Raw genomic sequence first — 18,074 nt, 5'->3', positions numbered from 1 at the left:
GGGGCTAGGCCTAGTGTACATTACATTATGGCTGAGAATGGACATGCCAAACATTGTCAATAAGCAAGACTAAACTCACTATAATATGGCCTAAAAAGATTATGCAATTCCCCATGATAAGGGGTTATCTGTATTAGAGGCACATTAAGCCTTATGGTGCTGAGAGGGTAGATTAAGGGCAGTGGGTTATCACTGTACGATGATTTGTTTCACGTGTAATCAACCTCTCCCACTACTATCAACACATACCAAATTCACTTAGAAATTATAGATCTGTCATTCTCATTGAAAGCAAGTCTAAGGAGCGTTAGATCTGTTCTATGTGCACTATTTATATGCTTCTCCTTCTCAAATTTAGTTTTTTGCTTCTTTAACTTTCGTTTTTTTAAACAAGCTTCAAACAGCTGAAAATACAATATTTTGGATTATGGAAAATATATTTCACAGTGGTTAGTACAATGATTTGCTACACTATACTTGCTTGTTTTGTTACATAAACTGATAGTAGGTGAACGATTAGAATTTTAGCAACCAGAAAATGGAGAGATTTCTGCATATTGAACCATTAAGAAGGGAAGTTGTATAAGATATGTTTATGACTTATGTTTATGATGTTTATGGTATGTCTGCCTCTTGAAGCTCCAGCTCTCTCTGTCTCTCTCTCTCAGAGCTGTCATGGTGTCACACAAGGAGTTTGTGACTGCAGGGAAGGAGAAAGGGCTGCAGGTGTGGCGTATTGAGAACATGGACCTGAAGCCTGTCCCCAAGGCCCTGCACGGCAACTTCTACACAGGAGATGCCTATCTGCTCCTCTACACAACTGCAGCTCCCTCCTACTACATACACATGTGGATGGGTAAGACTTGCGTACACACACACACACACACACACACACACACACACACACACACACACACACACACACACACACACACACACACACACACACACACACACACACACACACACACACACACACACACACACACAGACAAACAGACTACACTAGACTCCTATTAGTAACCACTGATTGGACATGGACTGGATCTGAGATATCTATGTAGTAGATTTCTTGCTTTCATCCAGTCATGTTAGATCAATGTTTACTTTGAGAAAGAGAGGGAGAGAAGAGCTACTTTGTTGGAACCGGTTCAGGGAACAGAACAGAAAACCGGAAAATAATACACATTTTCAATCAGAAACTTCTGCCAGCTGAGAATCTGCCTGCCAGCTGAACATCTGCCTGCCGCCCCCTCCGAAGCTATAGCCTACTGACTTTATAAGCGCGATTCAGAAGATAGGAAGAGAGATTTTTAATTAGAGAACAATGGATAAACTTTTTCAATGTTTGTTAGGGATACTATAGTTATCACATTTCACACTGGATTTATTAACTACTAAAAGGTAAGATGTGTTTTTAATTCTGGTGTCGCTCTGCACACACAAACTTGTTAGCTAGCTAACTTTTCTGGTCCAATGTTAAGTCAACTCTGAAGTTCAAAGACATTCAAAGTTCCTCCCTAGAAACCGCTCCTCTGTAGGTACAATTATGTAGGCCTAATTCAGATAATACATGTCATTACAAGATGCCAAGCGTTGCAAGCCAAGCCTCGTCCTCCACCCTCTCTCGCTCTCTCCCAATCCGCAAAATTTGAGTTGCATCTCATGCCCGACACTTATCTTTCCATCTTCCCTGTAAACAACTCACTGAGCTATAGCTTGCCTGTAAACAACTCACTGAGCTATAGCTTGCCTGTAAACAACTCACTGAGCTATAGCTTGCCTGTAAACAACTCACTGAGCTATAGCTTGCCTGTAAACAACTCACTGAGCTATAGCTAGCCTGTAAACAACTCACTGAGCTATAGCTTGCCTGTAAACAACTCACTGAGCTATAGCTTGCCTGTAAACAACTCACTGAGCTATAGCTAGCCTGTAAACAACTCACTGAGCTATAGCTTGCCTGTAAACAACACACTGAGCTATAGCTTGCCTGTAAACAACACACTGAGCTATAGCTTGCCTGTAAACAACTCACTGAGCTATAGCTTGCCTGTAAACAACTCACTGAGCTATAGCTTGCCTGTAAACAACTCACTGAGCTATAGCTTGCCTGTAAACAACTCACTGAGCTATAGCTAGCCTGTAAACAACTCACTGAGCTATAGCTAGCCTGTAAACAACTCACTGAGCTATAGCTTGCCTGTAAACAACTCACTGAGCTATAGCTTGCCTGTAAACAACTCACTGAGCTATAGCTTGCCTGTAAACAACTCACTGAGCTATAGCTTGCCTGTAAACAACTCACTGAGCTATAGCTAGCCTGTAAACAACTCACTGAGCTATAGCTTGCCTGCTCCATAGTAACCGGTCTATCCGTACAGCATAATTGGTTAAGTAATTTAACATCGAACAAAATGTAAAACAATTACGATTTCAGAGATTTTCAAAGAACAGAAAGGAACGATATAAACCGGGGCTTTGAACCGGCTCAGAAATGTATTTTGCTTGTTGGAACAGTGGAATAGAACAAACAAAATAATGGTTAAGTTCAGAACAAAATGATTAGAAAATCATTTCAGTTCCAACGCCTTGGTAAGAGATACAGTAGCCATTGCAGAGACAAATATACCCTCTTGGTGGGAGATACAGCAGGCATTACAGAGACAAATAGACCATCTTGGTGGTTGATACAGTAGCCATTACAGAGACAAATATACCCTATTGGTGGTTGATACAGTAGCCATTACAGAGACAAATAGACCCTATTGGTGGTTGATACAGTAGCCATTACAGAGACAAATAGACCCTATTGGTGGTTGATACAGTAGCCATTACAGAAACAAATATACCCTATTGGTGGTTGATACAGTAGCCATTACAGAGACAAATAGACCCTATTGGTGGTTGATACAGTAGCCATTACAGAGACAAATAGACCATCTTGGTGGGAGATACAGCAGGCATTACAGAGACAAATAGACCCTATTGGTGGTTGATACAGTAGCCATTACAGAGACAAATAGACCATCTTGGTGGGAGATCCAGCAGGCATTACAGAGACAATAGACCCTATTGGTGGTTGATACAGTAGCCATTACAGAGACAATAGACCCTATTGGTGAGACATACATCATTTCAGTTCCTTATCGACGTAAGATCCTTCTACAAATACTTGCTATTTTGTTACACGGTTTCTACCATGAGAGGCCGTGTGAATTTGCATGATATAAATAATGTAGAAATACCTGTGGTAGCTGTGGTTAATCTACACATAGACCCTTATAGAAAACATGACTTTTGTCAGTGTGCATGTGAATAAATACCCTATAGCTATGGTCAAATATACACGTATTGTAGACACTGAATCTGCATATAACAAATATTGCTTAGCAGGAAATGTTCCTCTTTCTCAACACACATACGTGAGAAAGCATTTCCACCCTGACACTGTATCTAAGTGTTGAGATAGCAGAAGTGTTGAAACTCTTGTGTGAAATTAACTTGTGTAATTCTATTTCCCCTCTTGTTTTCCTGTCATGTCTATTAGCTTGATTCAAATGTCAAAAAGCTGCACATCTTCAAAGAAAGCCCACAAGTAATTACATGTAGGAGAGAGTGTATATTACACTCCCTCATCTCCTTCTTTCTGTCTCTGTCTCCTTTCCTCCCTCTCTCTCTAGCTCTCTTTCCTTTCCTCTCTTTCTCTCCTCTTCCCTCCAACTCTCCTATGTCTAGTTTGTCAGTTCGACTTTGCACTGAGACAAACCAGAGTGAACACAGTGTGCATGCTGCTGGCTCTCACACATAGCATACCAGTGCCTGTTAGTCATTACCCAGCCACATTAGAGAGGCCTGGGTCTGGATGGGTTTATGTAGTGCCTAGCTCTCCCTCTGATCGAGGCTTCAGTTCTTTGCTGTGGTGGCGGCCTTACTGATCTAACATTCTCTAGCATTCCCGTTCGAGATCTGAGAGGGATCCACGCACAGCTGCAAACAACTCCACCCCATTGTTTCAGGTTTTCAACCACATGTTGGAGCCCCAGGGAAAAACTCAAACCATATTTAGCTGTAGTAAAGAGAACCTTCTGGCTCTTGGTGGAGTTCTTGTTGAATCTGATCAAACCAGTTTTAAAATAAGTATTTATGTACATACTGTGCAGTACCCATTGAAAGTCTACATACTCCTTGAAGAGTCGTCACATTTAAAAATGTATAAAATAGGGTTGTTTTTTCCTACCGTTTTACAATACCTACAACATTTTCAAAGTGAACATTTTTTAAATATTTTTTTCTACAAAAACATGTCTTGATTGTATAAGTCTTCACACCCCAGAGTTTTTTTTACAGATATAAATCAAAGATTCTACCAACTTTGCATAACTCTTTGGGCAACATATCCATTGTTTATGTAAACATTTCTCAGGCTCAGTAAATTTGGCAAGGAATTATTGTACAGCAATATTCAAACCTTATATCTTTTTTTCAAACAGATTTAAGTCAGGACAGAGACCGGATCATTCCGGAACACTCAACACCTATTGGAAAGCCATTCTAGTCTGTCTTTGGCATAAACATTTGTGTAATTGTTCCGCTGAAAAGCAACCTATCCCAGGGTTAGATATTCAGAAGACTGAAGCATGGTTTCCTTCAACTTTTTATCTGGTCTTCTTTATTTTTTTATTCTGACAAACTCCCCAGTCCCTGCCGGTGACAAGCATACTCATAATAGGATGCTGCGACGGCAATACTTGAAAATATACACATTGTATTCACTCCACATTAATGGCCTGAATGACAGAAAAAGAAAGCCTGTGTTTAAAAATCCCATCAAAATCATCCATTCTGTTTGCAACAAGGCCATTAAGTCATACTGGAAAACAACATGGCAAAGAAATATATTTTTGGCCTAAATAAAAAATGACAGGCTTGGGTCAAATCCAATACAACACAACACAGAGTGAAACCCTTGAAAGTACAAAGTATTGTGGTGGCAGCATCATGTTATGGGAATGCTGCGACGTGTGGGGTTGGACCCAGGTGCAGAGAATGGAACAGACGCGGAATCAATGGTTTATTATAAAATTAAATACTTTACTGAAAATAAGGATCACAGTAATATTGAAAAAAAAACTAGGACTAGAAAACTTACTCAGGCAACAAACAGAGGCAACCGAAATCAAGCTTCTGCAAACAAGGACAGAAAACACACATTTAAAAAAATAAAAAATAAATCATAAATGAAGTGATAAGCAACACCTGAGGAACAAAGAAAGTCTTTAGGACGGCATCTGCTGCCTGGAGGAACCATGACAGTACACCCCCAGGAGCGGCTCCAGCTGCGGAGCCCTGACGACCACCACGTAATCGGTTGAAGTCTCCTACCAAACCCTGATCCAGGATGCCCTCCCTCGGGTCCGTGTTCTCCCAGTCCACCAGGTACTGCAGGGTCCCTCAGACCCGGCGAGCCTCCGACTGACGTCAGACAGTGTAGGCCAGGTTGGCCATCCACAAGTCGAGGTGGCGGAGGAGCAGGTGGTGGTGAGGGGGGGGGGGGACTGGGGAGGGGGGAGAAGGGACTGATTGAGACCGGAGACATGGAAGGACAGACAGAACCTCATGTACCTGGGAAGCTGGAGACGATAGGTATCCAGGTTGATGCAACTCAGGATCTTGAAGGGTCCTATGTAGCGAGGAGCAAGCTCCCACAAATTCACCTTTAAGGACAGATCATGAGTGAACAGCCACACCCGTTGACCCGGTCGGAGGAGCCGAAGAGGTCTTCGGTGCCGGTTTGCCTGATGTTGATGTCGGGCAGGTGACAGTCCAGTGGATGAGTTCGGCAGTGTGTTATGAGCATACTCCGCCCAGACGAGTTATCTGCTCCAGTTTCTGGCCTGAGTGTAGACGAAGCAGCGGAGTAACTTCCCTAGCTCCTGGTTGGCACGCTCCGTTTGCCCATTCAACTGTGGGTGGAACCCAGAGTAGAGACGTACCGATGCCCCCAACAGAGCAGAAGGTCTTCCAATAGCGTGCAACCAACTGGGGGCCCCGATATGAGACAATGTCCTGGGGAAGTCTGTAGTTGAAAGACATTACTAAATACTCATAGTGGCCACTAGGGGTGTTAAAGGCAGTTTTCCACTAATCTCCTTCCCTGGTGAAGAATTTGGCCCATTGGGCCAACTCTAAGGCAGCGGACATTCTTGATCGTAATCCGGTTCAGCCCTCTAATCGATGCACGGACGCAGGCCTCCATCCTGTTCTTAACTGACTTGCCTAGTTAAATAAAGGTTAAAAAAAAGAAGAAGCCTGCATCAGCTGGGGATGTAGAGGGTCGAATTAATCTTGCCTCCAGCGACTCCCGGATGTAATTGTCCAGGACTGCCGCTTCAAGGGTTGAGCGAGAGTACAGATGGCCCCGGGAAGGCGTGGAGCCAGGTAGGAGTTATGGCACAGTCATATGGACGATGAGGGAGAAGGGTGGCCTGTAGCCTCTTACTGAAGGCCTCCCAGAGGTTGAAGTATTCGGGAGGGAGAGAGGAGAGGTCTTGGCCTTTAATGGATGTAGAAGGACATGGCTAGGCCCTTGGTGGGGGTCTTAGTCATTTAGTCTGGCAGTCCTTACCCCAGTCTAGTAGGTGTCCCATGCTCCGGAGAATCGTGGGTTATGTAGCACTAGCCAGGGGTACCCTAGGATAAGTCTGTTCTCAGGAGCAGTGATCAAAATAAAACTTAAGTCTGAGTGGTTCACCCCAACCTGCAGTAGAATGGGCTTGGCCTGATAGTCCCCCTGGCCAGAGCCAATGGGGTGTCCATCGAGGGTTTGACTCTGCAGAGGAATGGGACATTTCACACAGGGGATCAATGAAGTTATCTGCGGCCCTAGATTCCACGAAGAGTTGAATCCGGTGTTGACGGTTTTCCCAGTGGAGGGTTGTGGGTAGTAACATACAGTGACTGGGTAGCCGGGAGGTAACTGCACAGCTTATCAGGGTCCCCCCTTGTCCTGGCGAGCCCTGGTGTTTCCCGTCAGCTCTGGACATGTAGCACGGTGATGACCGCAACCTCCGCTGTATAGGCAGCAGCCTTCGGGCGTGTGCCTGTCACGCTCCTGTGGGCTCAGACGTGTGTCCCAGCTGCATTGGCTCCTCAATGCTGGGTTCAGGTGGGGTGCTCAGAAAGCCGGGATCCTGGGGTGGTGTCAAAAAAACCGCCAAAAACCCCCATTCTCAGATGCGGTTGTAAAGCCTGACTTCCAGCGTTATCAGGGACTCAAGGTCCTCTCCCAGTTCCCAGGCAGCCAGGTCATCATTGATAGAGTTAGACAGGCCCTAGTGGAAAGCGGTAACCAGTGCCTCAGTATTCCACCTACTCTCGGTGGCGAGGGTACGGAACTCAATGGTGAAGTCAGCCACTGGTCTGGCCCCCTGGCGGACCAGTCAGCTTGCTGCTTCCCGTCCACCGACTGGGTATTCAAAGACTCAACACAGCTCGGCAGCGAAGGCTAATATAGAGCTGCAGGATGGTGGCTGCTGTTCCTACACGGCCGTTGCCCACACCAGGGCCCTGCCCGAGAGCAGAGAGATGATGTAGGCGATCATGGCCCGATCGGAGTGAAACAAGGAGGACTGTAACTCGAACACCAGAGAGCACTGAGTGAGAAAACCCTTACATCCTCCTGGGTGGCCGTCATACCGCTCAGGGGCTGGGATCTTGGGTTCCCAGTGCAGGGTCCCTGGAGGAACTACGGCAACGCCTGTAGCACTGGGCGATGAGACTTGGGCATTGGCTCCTCCTAGGTTGGGGTGTGCTGTGGACAGAAGGAATTGGTGAGTGCCCGGAGGATCTCGGAGATCTGGGAGAATTGTTCTTGCTGTCTTCCCAACAGTGCTCCACTGTGGGTTATGACCTCTCAACTGGTTGATCTCTGCTGGGTCCATGTTGGGGCAGAAGCTTGCTGTGACGTGGTGGGGTTGGATCCAGGTGCTGGACCAGATGACCGTAAATACTTGACTGAAAATAAGGTAACAGAAGGATAACAGTAACACTGACAACCAACAAACTCTAGACCTCTTACTCAGGCAACAAACACACAGGGCAACCAAAATCAAGCTTCTGCAAACAAGGACAGAAAATACACCTATTTTAAAAGGAAAATAATAATGAAATGATAAGCAACACCTGAGTAGCAAAGATAGTCTCTAGGGCAGTCTCTACCGCCCTCTGGTGCCCGGAGGAACCATGACATATGCTTGTCACTGGCAGGGACTGGGGAGTTTGTTAGGATCGACATACATATGAGTAAAAAGGAAAACCCGCCTCGGTCTTCTGAAAACCTAACCCTGGATGAAGTTACAACTAGGCACAGATTGGTTGAATCACCTTATTCAATGAAATTTCAACAACATTTTGTTGTGTTACAGCCTGAATTCAAAAGAGATTACATTTAGATGTTTTTGCACTCATCTACACACAATAGCCAATAATGAAAAAGTGAAAATATGTTTTTAGAAATTTAAGCAAATTGATTGAAAATTAAATACAGAAATATCTCATTTACATAAGTATTCACACTACTGAGTTAATACATGTTAGAATCACCTTTGGCAGTGATTACACCTGTGAGACTTTCTGGGTAAATCTCTAAGAGCTTTGCACACCTGGATTGTACATTATTTGCACATTATTATTAAAAAAATTATTCAAGCTCTGTCAAGTTGGTGGTTGATCATTGACAGCCATTTTCAAGTCTTGCCATTATTAGGCCACTCAGGAACATTCAAAGTCGTTGGTAAGCAAATTCATTGTATATGTGACCGACCACCTCGATTTGTTCTTATGTTGCAAAATTAGAAAGTGTTTTTTACATTGGATAAAAGTAGAGACACAGAGCTACAAAATCATACACTGCAGTTGAGGAACAATGGGAACTAATTCTGCTTTGAAAGTTTATAAACTTGTAACCCCACTTTTGAGAATGTCCCTTGAATATACTTATTCAGCATTGTTCACAAGCTCTTAAGCCTGAGCCCCACCCATCTCTTTAAGGATTCACATGTGAAGACATGTGCTAAACAAATGGAGTAAGGTAGTGTAGTGAACAACCAAAGATTTCAAGACTAAAATTCGGGAAAATAGTAGCCTATAATAAGGGAAAAATTCCAGGTAAAAATACACTTTATCTAGTTCTTGGCCTATATCCTAATCTGACTTTGGTGCAGGTCATGTTGTTCTTCACATTACCATCTCTGGTAAACACACACTGTATCAAATACAATCAAAGTTTACTTGTCACATGCACAGGATACAGAAGGTGTAAACGGTACAGTGAAATGGTTTCTTGCATAGTAGCAATGTCAAAAATAGAAAGTGTTTAAAATATTAGATGATGCTGACCCAGACACACATGTCTAAATTGATGGGTCATGTGAAAGAAATGTTATATCCACACCCCAGCCACATCTAGCTAAGTGGATGGTTCACTATTGTCTAGACATGTGCACATGTTCATGAAATACAATAGATGGCCGTAATCACCCACAGACACACCTACCTAACTTGATGGGTCATGTAATCATCTGGCGAAGTGGAGTATCTTGTTTAGACATGAAGCTAGCTAACTAAAATATAAACCATAATCCCAACCCATCCAGTACAAATGGATTGTCATAGCTAGCCACCATGCATGAAATGCATTAATATGAATCTGCAGGTAGCTAAAGCTAACCAACTAGGTTCATTGTTATCTAGCTAACTAACATTAGGCTATAATTAGCATGGTAAATTGCTCTCTGAGATACAAATAAAATTACACAGACGACACAGATCATACAAGTAATGTTAGCTAGCGAGCCAGGAAGCTAACGTTCGCTAGCTAGCTAACAGTACTCTTTAACTTGCAATGAAAACGACTTTCTGACAAAATTCGATACGCATATAATCTGAAAATGTAGCTAGACTTTTACCCGTATACATTGATGAACGCTTCACGGCAGACTGAACCACTTTAACTAAGTAAGACGTCCTGTGTCGTTTCCGTTTTGTTTGTAACTACTGCTTGTTTGGCCCGTTGTGTTAAATCACTCCGGTTCACACTGACCGTGTGTATTCCTGTGTAGTGACGTGCGACATACGCCTAGCTTCCTGAAAAGGGTTACATATTTGGCCTTGCATTTTAGGTTATTGTCCTGCTGAAAGGGGAATTTGTCTCTTAGTGTCTGTTGGATAGCAGACTGAACCAGGATTTTCTCTAGAATTTTGCCTGCGCTTAGCTCTATCAGTTTATTTTTATCCTAAATAACTCCCTAGTTCTTGCCAATGAAAAGCATACCCATAACATGATGCAGCCACCACCATGCTTGAAAATATGAACAGTGGTACTCAGTTCCGTGGCCTCCAATTGCTCTTAAATACAAGTAAAACTAAATGCATGCTCTTCAACCGATCGCTACCTGCACCTACCCGCCTGTCCAACATCACTACTCTGGACGGCTCTGACTTAGAATACGTGGACAACTACAAATACTTAGGTGTCTGGTTAGACTGTAAACTCTCCTTCCAGACCCATATCAAACATCTCCAATCCAAAGTTAAATCTAGAATTGGCTTCCTATTTCGCAACAAAGCATCCTTCACTCATGCTGCCAAACATACCCTTGTAAAACTGACCATCCTACCAATCCTCGACTTTGGCGATGTAATTTACAAAATAGCCTCCAATACCCTACTCAACAAATTGGATGCAGTCTATCACAGTGCAATCCGTTTTGTCACCAAAGCCCCATATACTACCCACCATTGCGACCTGTACGCTCTCGTTGGCTGGCCCTCGCTTCATACTCGTCGCCAAACCCACTGGCTCCATGTCATCTACAAGACCCTGCTAGGTAAAGTCCCCCCTTATCTCAGCTCGCTGGTCACCATAGCATCTCCCACCTGTAGCACACGCTCCAGCAGGTATATCTCTCTAGTCACCCCCAAAACCAATTCTTTCTTTGGCCGCCTCTCTTTCCAGTTCTCTGCTGCCAATGACTGGAACGAACTACAAAAATCTCTGAAACTGGAAACACTTATCTCCCTCACTAGCTTTAAGCACCAACTGTCAGAGCAGCTCACAGATTACTGCACCTGTACATAGCCCACCTATAATTTAGCCCTATCAACTACCTCTTTCCCAACTGTATTTAATTTATTTATTTATTTTGCTCCTTTGCACCCCATTATTTTTATTTCTACTTTGCACATTCTTCCATTGCAAAACTACCATTCCAGTGTTTTACTTGCTATATTGTATTTACCTTGCCACCAAGGCCTTTTTTGTCTTTACCTCCCTTCTCACCTAATTTGCTCACATTGTATATAGACTTGCATGTTTTGGAATGATTTATTCTGTACAGGCTTCCTTTTCACTCTGTCATTTAGGTTAGTATTGTTTATTAACTACAAGGTTGTTGATTCATCCTCAGTTTTCTCTTATCACAGCCATCAAACTCTGTAACTGTTTTAAAGTCACCATTGGCCTCAACTTACTATGCAACTTACCCTGCAACTTACTATGTGACTTGCTAAGCACATTTCTACTCCTGAACTTATTTAGGCTTGCCATAACAAAGGGATTGAATACTTATTCAAGTCAAGACGTTTCATCTTTTCATTTGTAATTAATTTATAAACATTTCTAAAAACATTATTCCACTTTCACATGATGCCGTATTGTGTGTAGGCCAGTGACACAACATCTACATTTAATCAATTTTAAGTTCAGGCTGTAACACGACAAAATGTGGAAAAAATCAAGGGGCGTGAATACTTTCTGAAGGCACTGTATGTTGCCCTGAGAGTTGCGCAAAGTTGGCTGAATCTGATTCCAAATGATTCACAGCTGTAATGGCTGCCCCCAGGTATTAACTCTGGGGTGTGAAGACATATGCAATCAAGACATGTTCGTTTTTTATTTTTTGTTTTCACTTTGAAAATGTGGAGTAGGTAGTGAAGATAAGTACGAAATAAATCACATTTTGTCCCTTTTTTCCCCATTTAATTTTACGGCAGGAAAATGTGAAGAATGTGCAAGTGGCTTGTAGACTTTCACTAGTAAGCTTGGTGTACTGTAATTACAAAAGAAGTTGGCTATAACCAAAACAGGCAGTCACCTATACCATACTCAACAGTTTGAATAAAGGCCTGGAAAGGCAATACTTAACCGCTATTGGTCAAAACAAGTTTTAGCAATTTCTCTGTGGATGATTTCTAACTTTCTCTCCTCTCTTTCCTCCAGGGGATGAGTGTTCTCAGGATGAGAGAGGAGCGGCGGCCATCTTTGCCACCCAGCTGGATGACTTCCTGGGCGGAGGGCCGGTCCAGTTCAGAGAGGTCCAGAACAACGAGTCCATCACCTTCTTGGGCTACTTTAAGTCTGGCATCAAGTACAAGGTCAGCTTCTTCTGCTAACAGCTGAAAGATGTAGAGTGGGAAGTGATTTGTTTTTTAATTCCAATGAATCATCCACTAATGACACTTTGAACAAGAGCAGTGGGTTCAGGGTTTCCCAAACTCGGTCCTGGGGCACCCTCTGGGTGCACGTTTAGTTTTTTACCCTAGCACTACACAGCTGATTCAAATAACCAATTCATCATCAAGCTGTAATTATTTCAATCAGCTGTGTAGTCTGAGGTCAAAAACCTAAACGTGCACCTAGGGGGGCAGGACTGAGTTTGGGATACCCTGGGTTAGTTGATGGTAAGGAAGTGGTTTATTGTGCATTAGAAATGTAAGGGTTTGTGTTGCATTAGAACGGTAACAGTTGGGGCAAGAGGGGTTGGTCGTAGCGATCTGCAACATCTCTGTTACAAACGCTCCTGTTTGTGGCAATGCGTTAGGCAATAGGAAGGAATACTCTTTGGACATCCATTGACGTACTCTATCAGTATAAGGTCAGAAGGATTAAGTCATTATTACTGATCCAAAAAAAAGATATAGAAAATATTGAAAAACGGGATAAAACTGGATAGAAAAACTGGATACGGTTTGGACGTCACTGGGATGTCACTAATGATTAAAGCATTGGTTTAAAGCACTGGTTTAATCATTTGCGACATCCCATAAACTTTGCTATGAAGTGAATGAGTCTGAAGTTCATAGACATTAACATTCATTCCTCTTAGCCTTTGTCATGTTTACATCCAAAGGTGTCACAGGCACTATAGTCACTGCAACCAGCATGTCAACGGCAGCCATTTTGAAATCCTTATAAATACAACAACTGTGGGATTTGAGAGTTTACCCTTTGCTCTTTCTCTCACCGTCTTTTTACATTTCCAGAAAAACCTCAGACCTTGGTTTAGATGGCAGTAATTAACCCAGTTCTGTTTACCATTTTGAAATGTTCGGTTTGTGGAAACTATCTTCCTTTTATTGTAGAGTTACACACAGTGTCCTTGAGAGAGACAAATAGAGAGAGGGAGAAAGAAAGAGATGTGGATTATGAGGGAGCAGAACAAAGAGAGGAAAGGGTAACATGAGAAATTAATTAATGAGAAATCCTCATTTCACTACAACACCACATTTACCCCCTCCCCACCCCCGCCTCAAAACACACACGCTGATAAAAAAGCATCTGGACATTGCGAGAGAGGGGAAAGAGAGAGAGGGTAAGAGGGATAAATAGGGAGGGGTGAGAAAAGAGGGAGAGGGGAACAGGGTACCAAGCTAGGGCTCATTATATGAAACCTTCATTACCCTGTAGACATAAAACATTCTTTCCATGAAAATAAACATAGCTGCTTCTCTGCCATGGAAAGTTATCCGTCTTTCTCAGGAGAACTCTCCCCCTCAGAGTAGATCTGTTTCTCATTTGGGGAATTTTCATAATCACATAATATGGGAACACACTTTGTATGCCCTTGAGAGGAAAAGCAGAACCAGGATTAGCCAATGTTTTTTCCCCAAACCAATGAACAAATTGTTTGAGTTGAATTGAAGTTTGGACAGTGATATCAATGGTTTGCAAACTTTTATCATGATTCAATATTTCCCTCTAACCTCCATATGCATGTTTTTGTGTGGCGGCTTACCAGGAAGGCTCAGCTGACAGCACATTAAGGTAGAAATCTGTAGTGTAGAACATAAATTATTCTCTGTCTTGTCGAATAGGGAATAATGCAAGTTTTATGTAATACATTTCAAGCTGCAAGGTTTCAAATATTGCGCACCACCGAACAAGCCTCATCGTTACTCTTTGACATTATTTGACCCCTCCTATCACAGCAAGGGGGCGTGGCTTCAGGCTTCCAGCACGTTGTGACCAATGACATGAGCGTGAAGCGCTTGTTGCACATCAAGGGGAGGCGGACCATCCGGGCCACGGAGGTGGTACTGTCCTGGGCCAGCTTCAACCAGGGAGACTGCTTTATCGTGGACCTGGGCAAGGTAAAACTCTACACTACAGTACTGTGTGAAATGTAGATCTGGCCTGTGTATATGTAGGCTACAGTATTGGAAAACTGTAAGCTGGAATCAGGGCTACGAGCTAAGTAACATGAAAACTTATAGGTGCAGTATCTCACATCATAATCATGCATTGACCTCAATGGAATATTTGAATAAAATGTTAAGCTATGCATCTTAAGTTAGGATTTTGCCCTACAAGCCTAAAGGGCTTTTGGCTAAGTAACATGAAAAGTAAAAATAATATACACCTGAAATGGAATATCAGTACACGTATAGAGGCCTTAGTCACCGAACAGACAGTAATATAGTCACCGAACAGACAGTAATATAGTCACCGAACAGACAGTAATATAGTCACCGAACAGACAGTAATATAGTCACCGAACAGACAGTAATATAGTCACCGAACAGACAGTAATATAGTCACCGGACAGACAGTAATATAGTCACCGGACAGACAGTAATATAGTCACCGAACAGACAGTAATATAGTCACCGAACAGACAGTAATATAGTCACCGAACAGACAGTAATATAGTCACCGAACAGACAGTAATATAGTCACCGAACAGACAGTAATATAGTCACCGGACAGACAGTAATATAGTCACCGAACAGACAGTAATATAGTCACCGGACAGACAGTAATATAGTCACCGAACAGACAGTAATATAGTCACCGGACAGACAGTAATATAGTCACCGGAAAGACAGTAATATAGTCACCGAACAGACAGTAATATAGTCACCGGACAGACAGTAATATAGTCACCGAACAGACAGTAATATAGTCACCGGACAGACAGTAATATAGTCACCGGACAGACAGTAATATAGTCACCGAACAGACAGTAATATAGTCACCGGACAGACAGTAATATAGTCACCGAACAGACAGTAATATAGTCACCGGACAGACAGTAATATAGTCACCGGACAGACAGTAATATAGTCACCGAACAGACAGTAATATAGTCACCGAACAGACAGTAATATAGTCACCGGACAGACAGTAATATAGTCACCGAACAGACAGTAATATAGTCACCGAACAGACAGTAATATAGTCACCGGACAGACAGTAATATAGTCACCGGAAAGACAGTAATATAGTCACCGAACAGACAGTAATATAGTCACCGGACAGACAGTAATATAGTCACCGAACAGACAGTAATATAGTCACCGAACAGACAGTAATATAGTCACCGGACAGACAGTAATATAGTCACCGAACAGACAGTAATATAGTCACCGAACAGACAGTAATATAGTCACCGAACGGACAGTAATATAGTCACTGAACGGACAGTAATATAGTCACCGGACAGACAGTAATATAGTCACCGAACAGACAGTAATATAGTCACCGAACAGACAGTAATATAGTCACCGAACAGACAGTAATATAGTCACCGGACAGACAGTAATATAGTCACCGAACAGACAGTAATATAGTCACCGGACAGACAGTAATATAGTCACCGAACAGACAGTAATATAGTCACCGAACAGACAGTAATATAGTCACCGAACAGACAGTAATATAGTCACCGAACAGACAGTAATATAGTCACCGGACAGACAGTAATATAGTCACCGAACAGACAGTAATATAGTCACCGGACAGACAGTAATATAGTCACCGAACAGACAGTAATATTGTCACCGAACAGACAGTAATATAGTCACCGGACAGACAGTAATATAGTCACCGAACAGACAGTAATATAGTCACTGAACAGACAGTAATATTGTCACCAAACAGACAGTAATATTGTCACCGAACAGACAGTAATATAGTCACCGGACGGACAGTAATATAGTCACCGAACAGACAGTAATATAGTCACTGAACAGACAGTAATATTGTCACCAAACAGACAGTAATATAGTCACCGGAAAGACAGTAATATAGTCACCGAACAGACAGTAATATAGTCACCGAACAGACAGTAATATAGTCACTGAACAGACAGTAATATTGTCACCAAACAGACAGTAATATTGTCACCGAACAGACAGTAATATAGTCACCGGACGGACAGTAATATAGTCACCGAACAGACAGTAATATAGTCACTGAACAGACAGTAATATTGTCACCAAACAGACAGTAATATAGTCACCGGAAAGACAGTAATATAGTCACCGAACAGACAGTAATATAGTCACCGGACGGACAGTAATATAGTCACCGAACAGACAGTAATATAGTCACCGAACAGACAGTAATATAGTCACCGGACGGACAGTAATATAGTCACCGAACAGACAGTAATATAGTCACCGAACAGACAGTAATATAGTCACCGAACAGACAGTAATATTGTCACCAAACAGACAGTAATATAGTCACCGAACAGACAGTAATATAGTCACCGAACAGACAGTAATATAGTCACCGAACAGACAGTAATATAGTCACTGAACAGACAGTAATATTGTCACCGAACAGACAGTAATATTGTCACCGAACAGACAGTAATATAGTCACCGAACAGACAGTAATATAGTCACCGGACAGACAGTAATATAGTCACCGAACAGACAGTAATATAGTCACCGGACGGACAGTAATATCTGTACCTACATGGTACCACTGGAAACCTAAACACTTTATGTCTTGTATTTCTTTTCCACCTCTTCTTCAGGATATCTACCAGTGGTGTGGCAGTGAGAGTAACCGCTTCGAGAGACTGAAGGCCTCCCAGGTGGCCATCGACATCAGGGACAACGAGAGGAACGGCAGGGCCAAGCTCCACATGGTGGAGGATGGTGCTGAGCCACAGGAACTCACTGAGGTGAGGGATAGGGATACACACAAACATGCTTACACACACACACACACACACACACACACACACACATACACACCGTGGCGGCAGGTAGCCTAGTTGTTAGAGTGTTGTGCCAGTAATCGAAAGGTCGCTAGTTTGAAAATGTGAAAAATTTGTTGATGTACCCTTGAGCAAGGCATTTAACTCCAGGTGTAACAGTATAGCTCCAGTCCCTCTCCTCACCCCTACCTGGGCTCGAACCAGAGACCCTCTGCACACATCAACAGCTGACACCCACGAAGCATCGTTACCCATCGCGCCACATGGTGCTCTGTAAGCCCCTTACAGAGCAAGGGGAACAACTACTTCAAGGTCTCAGAGCGAGTGACGTCACCGATTGAAACACTATTAGTGCGCACCACCGCTAACTAGCTAGCCATTTCACATCGGTTACACAGGCTCGTCATTTATAATGGCTGACCCTGGCCGTGACCCCACTCTCCGACGGTGTCTCAGGGAGCGTTAGGATATGTAAAAAACACACTTCCAATTCACATGTGTATAATACACGCTTGTGTGAAATAGGATTAATATAAGCATCCACCCAATCATTATTACACACACACACACACACACACACACACACACACACACACACACACACACACACACACACACACACACACACACACACACACACGGTTGGTGTCGTTTAAGATTAGAGAGAAAAATATTTTTTTAATGAGCATGGCCTTATTTCTATTACAGCATATTGGATGACTTTCATTGATATTCCATTCACCAGGTTCAATGTAACGTCAATAGGTTTAGGCTACGACATGA

General features: G+C 42.9%; 1 protein-coding gene across 1 annotated transcript in view; it reads left to right on the top strand.

The window, feature by feature from the left end:
• Positions 1 to 18,074, top strand: part of LOC110508942 (gelsolin) — a 41,758-nt gene that overhangs the window by 11,062 nt on the left and 12,622 nt on the right. The window contains exons 2-5 of the mRNA XM_036966574.2: positions 669 to 856; positions 12,281 to 12,435; positions 14,269 to 14,430; positions 17,106 to 17,255. Coding sequence (XP_036822469.2) covers positions 676 to 856; positions 12,281 to 12,435; positions 14,269 to 14,430; positions 17,106 to 17,255 — 648 coding nt within the window. The 5' untranslated portion in view covers positions 669 to 675. The remainder of the gene's footprint in view (positions 1 to 668; positions 857 to 12,280; positions 12,436 to 14,268; positions 14,431 to 17,105; positions 17,256 to 18,074) is intronic.

The sequence above is a fragment of the Oncorhynchus mykiss genome, chromosome 28 (genome assembly GCF_057628025.1).
Source record: "Oncorhynchus mykiss isolate SJ-2025 chromosome 28, ASM5762802v1, whole genome shotgun sequence".
Taxonomy (NCBI): domain Eukaryota; kingdom Metazoa; phylum Chordata; class Actinopteri; order Salmoniformes; family Salmonidae; genus Oncorhynchus; species Oncorhynchus mykiss.
Note: the sequence above shows the minus strand (reverse complement) of the source record. Positions and strands in the feature narration are given on the sequence as shown.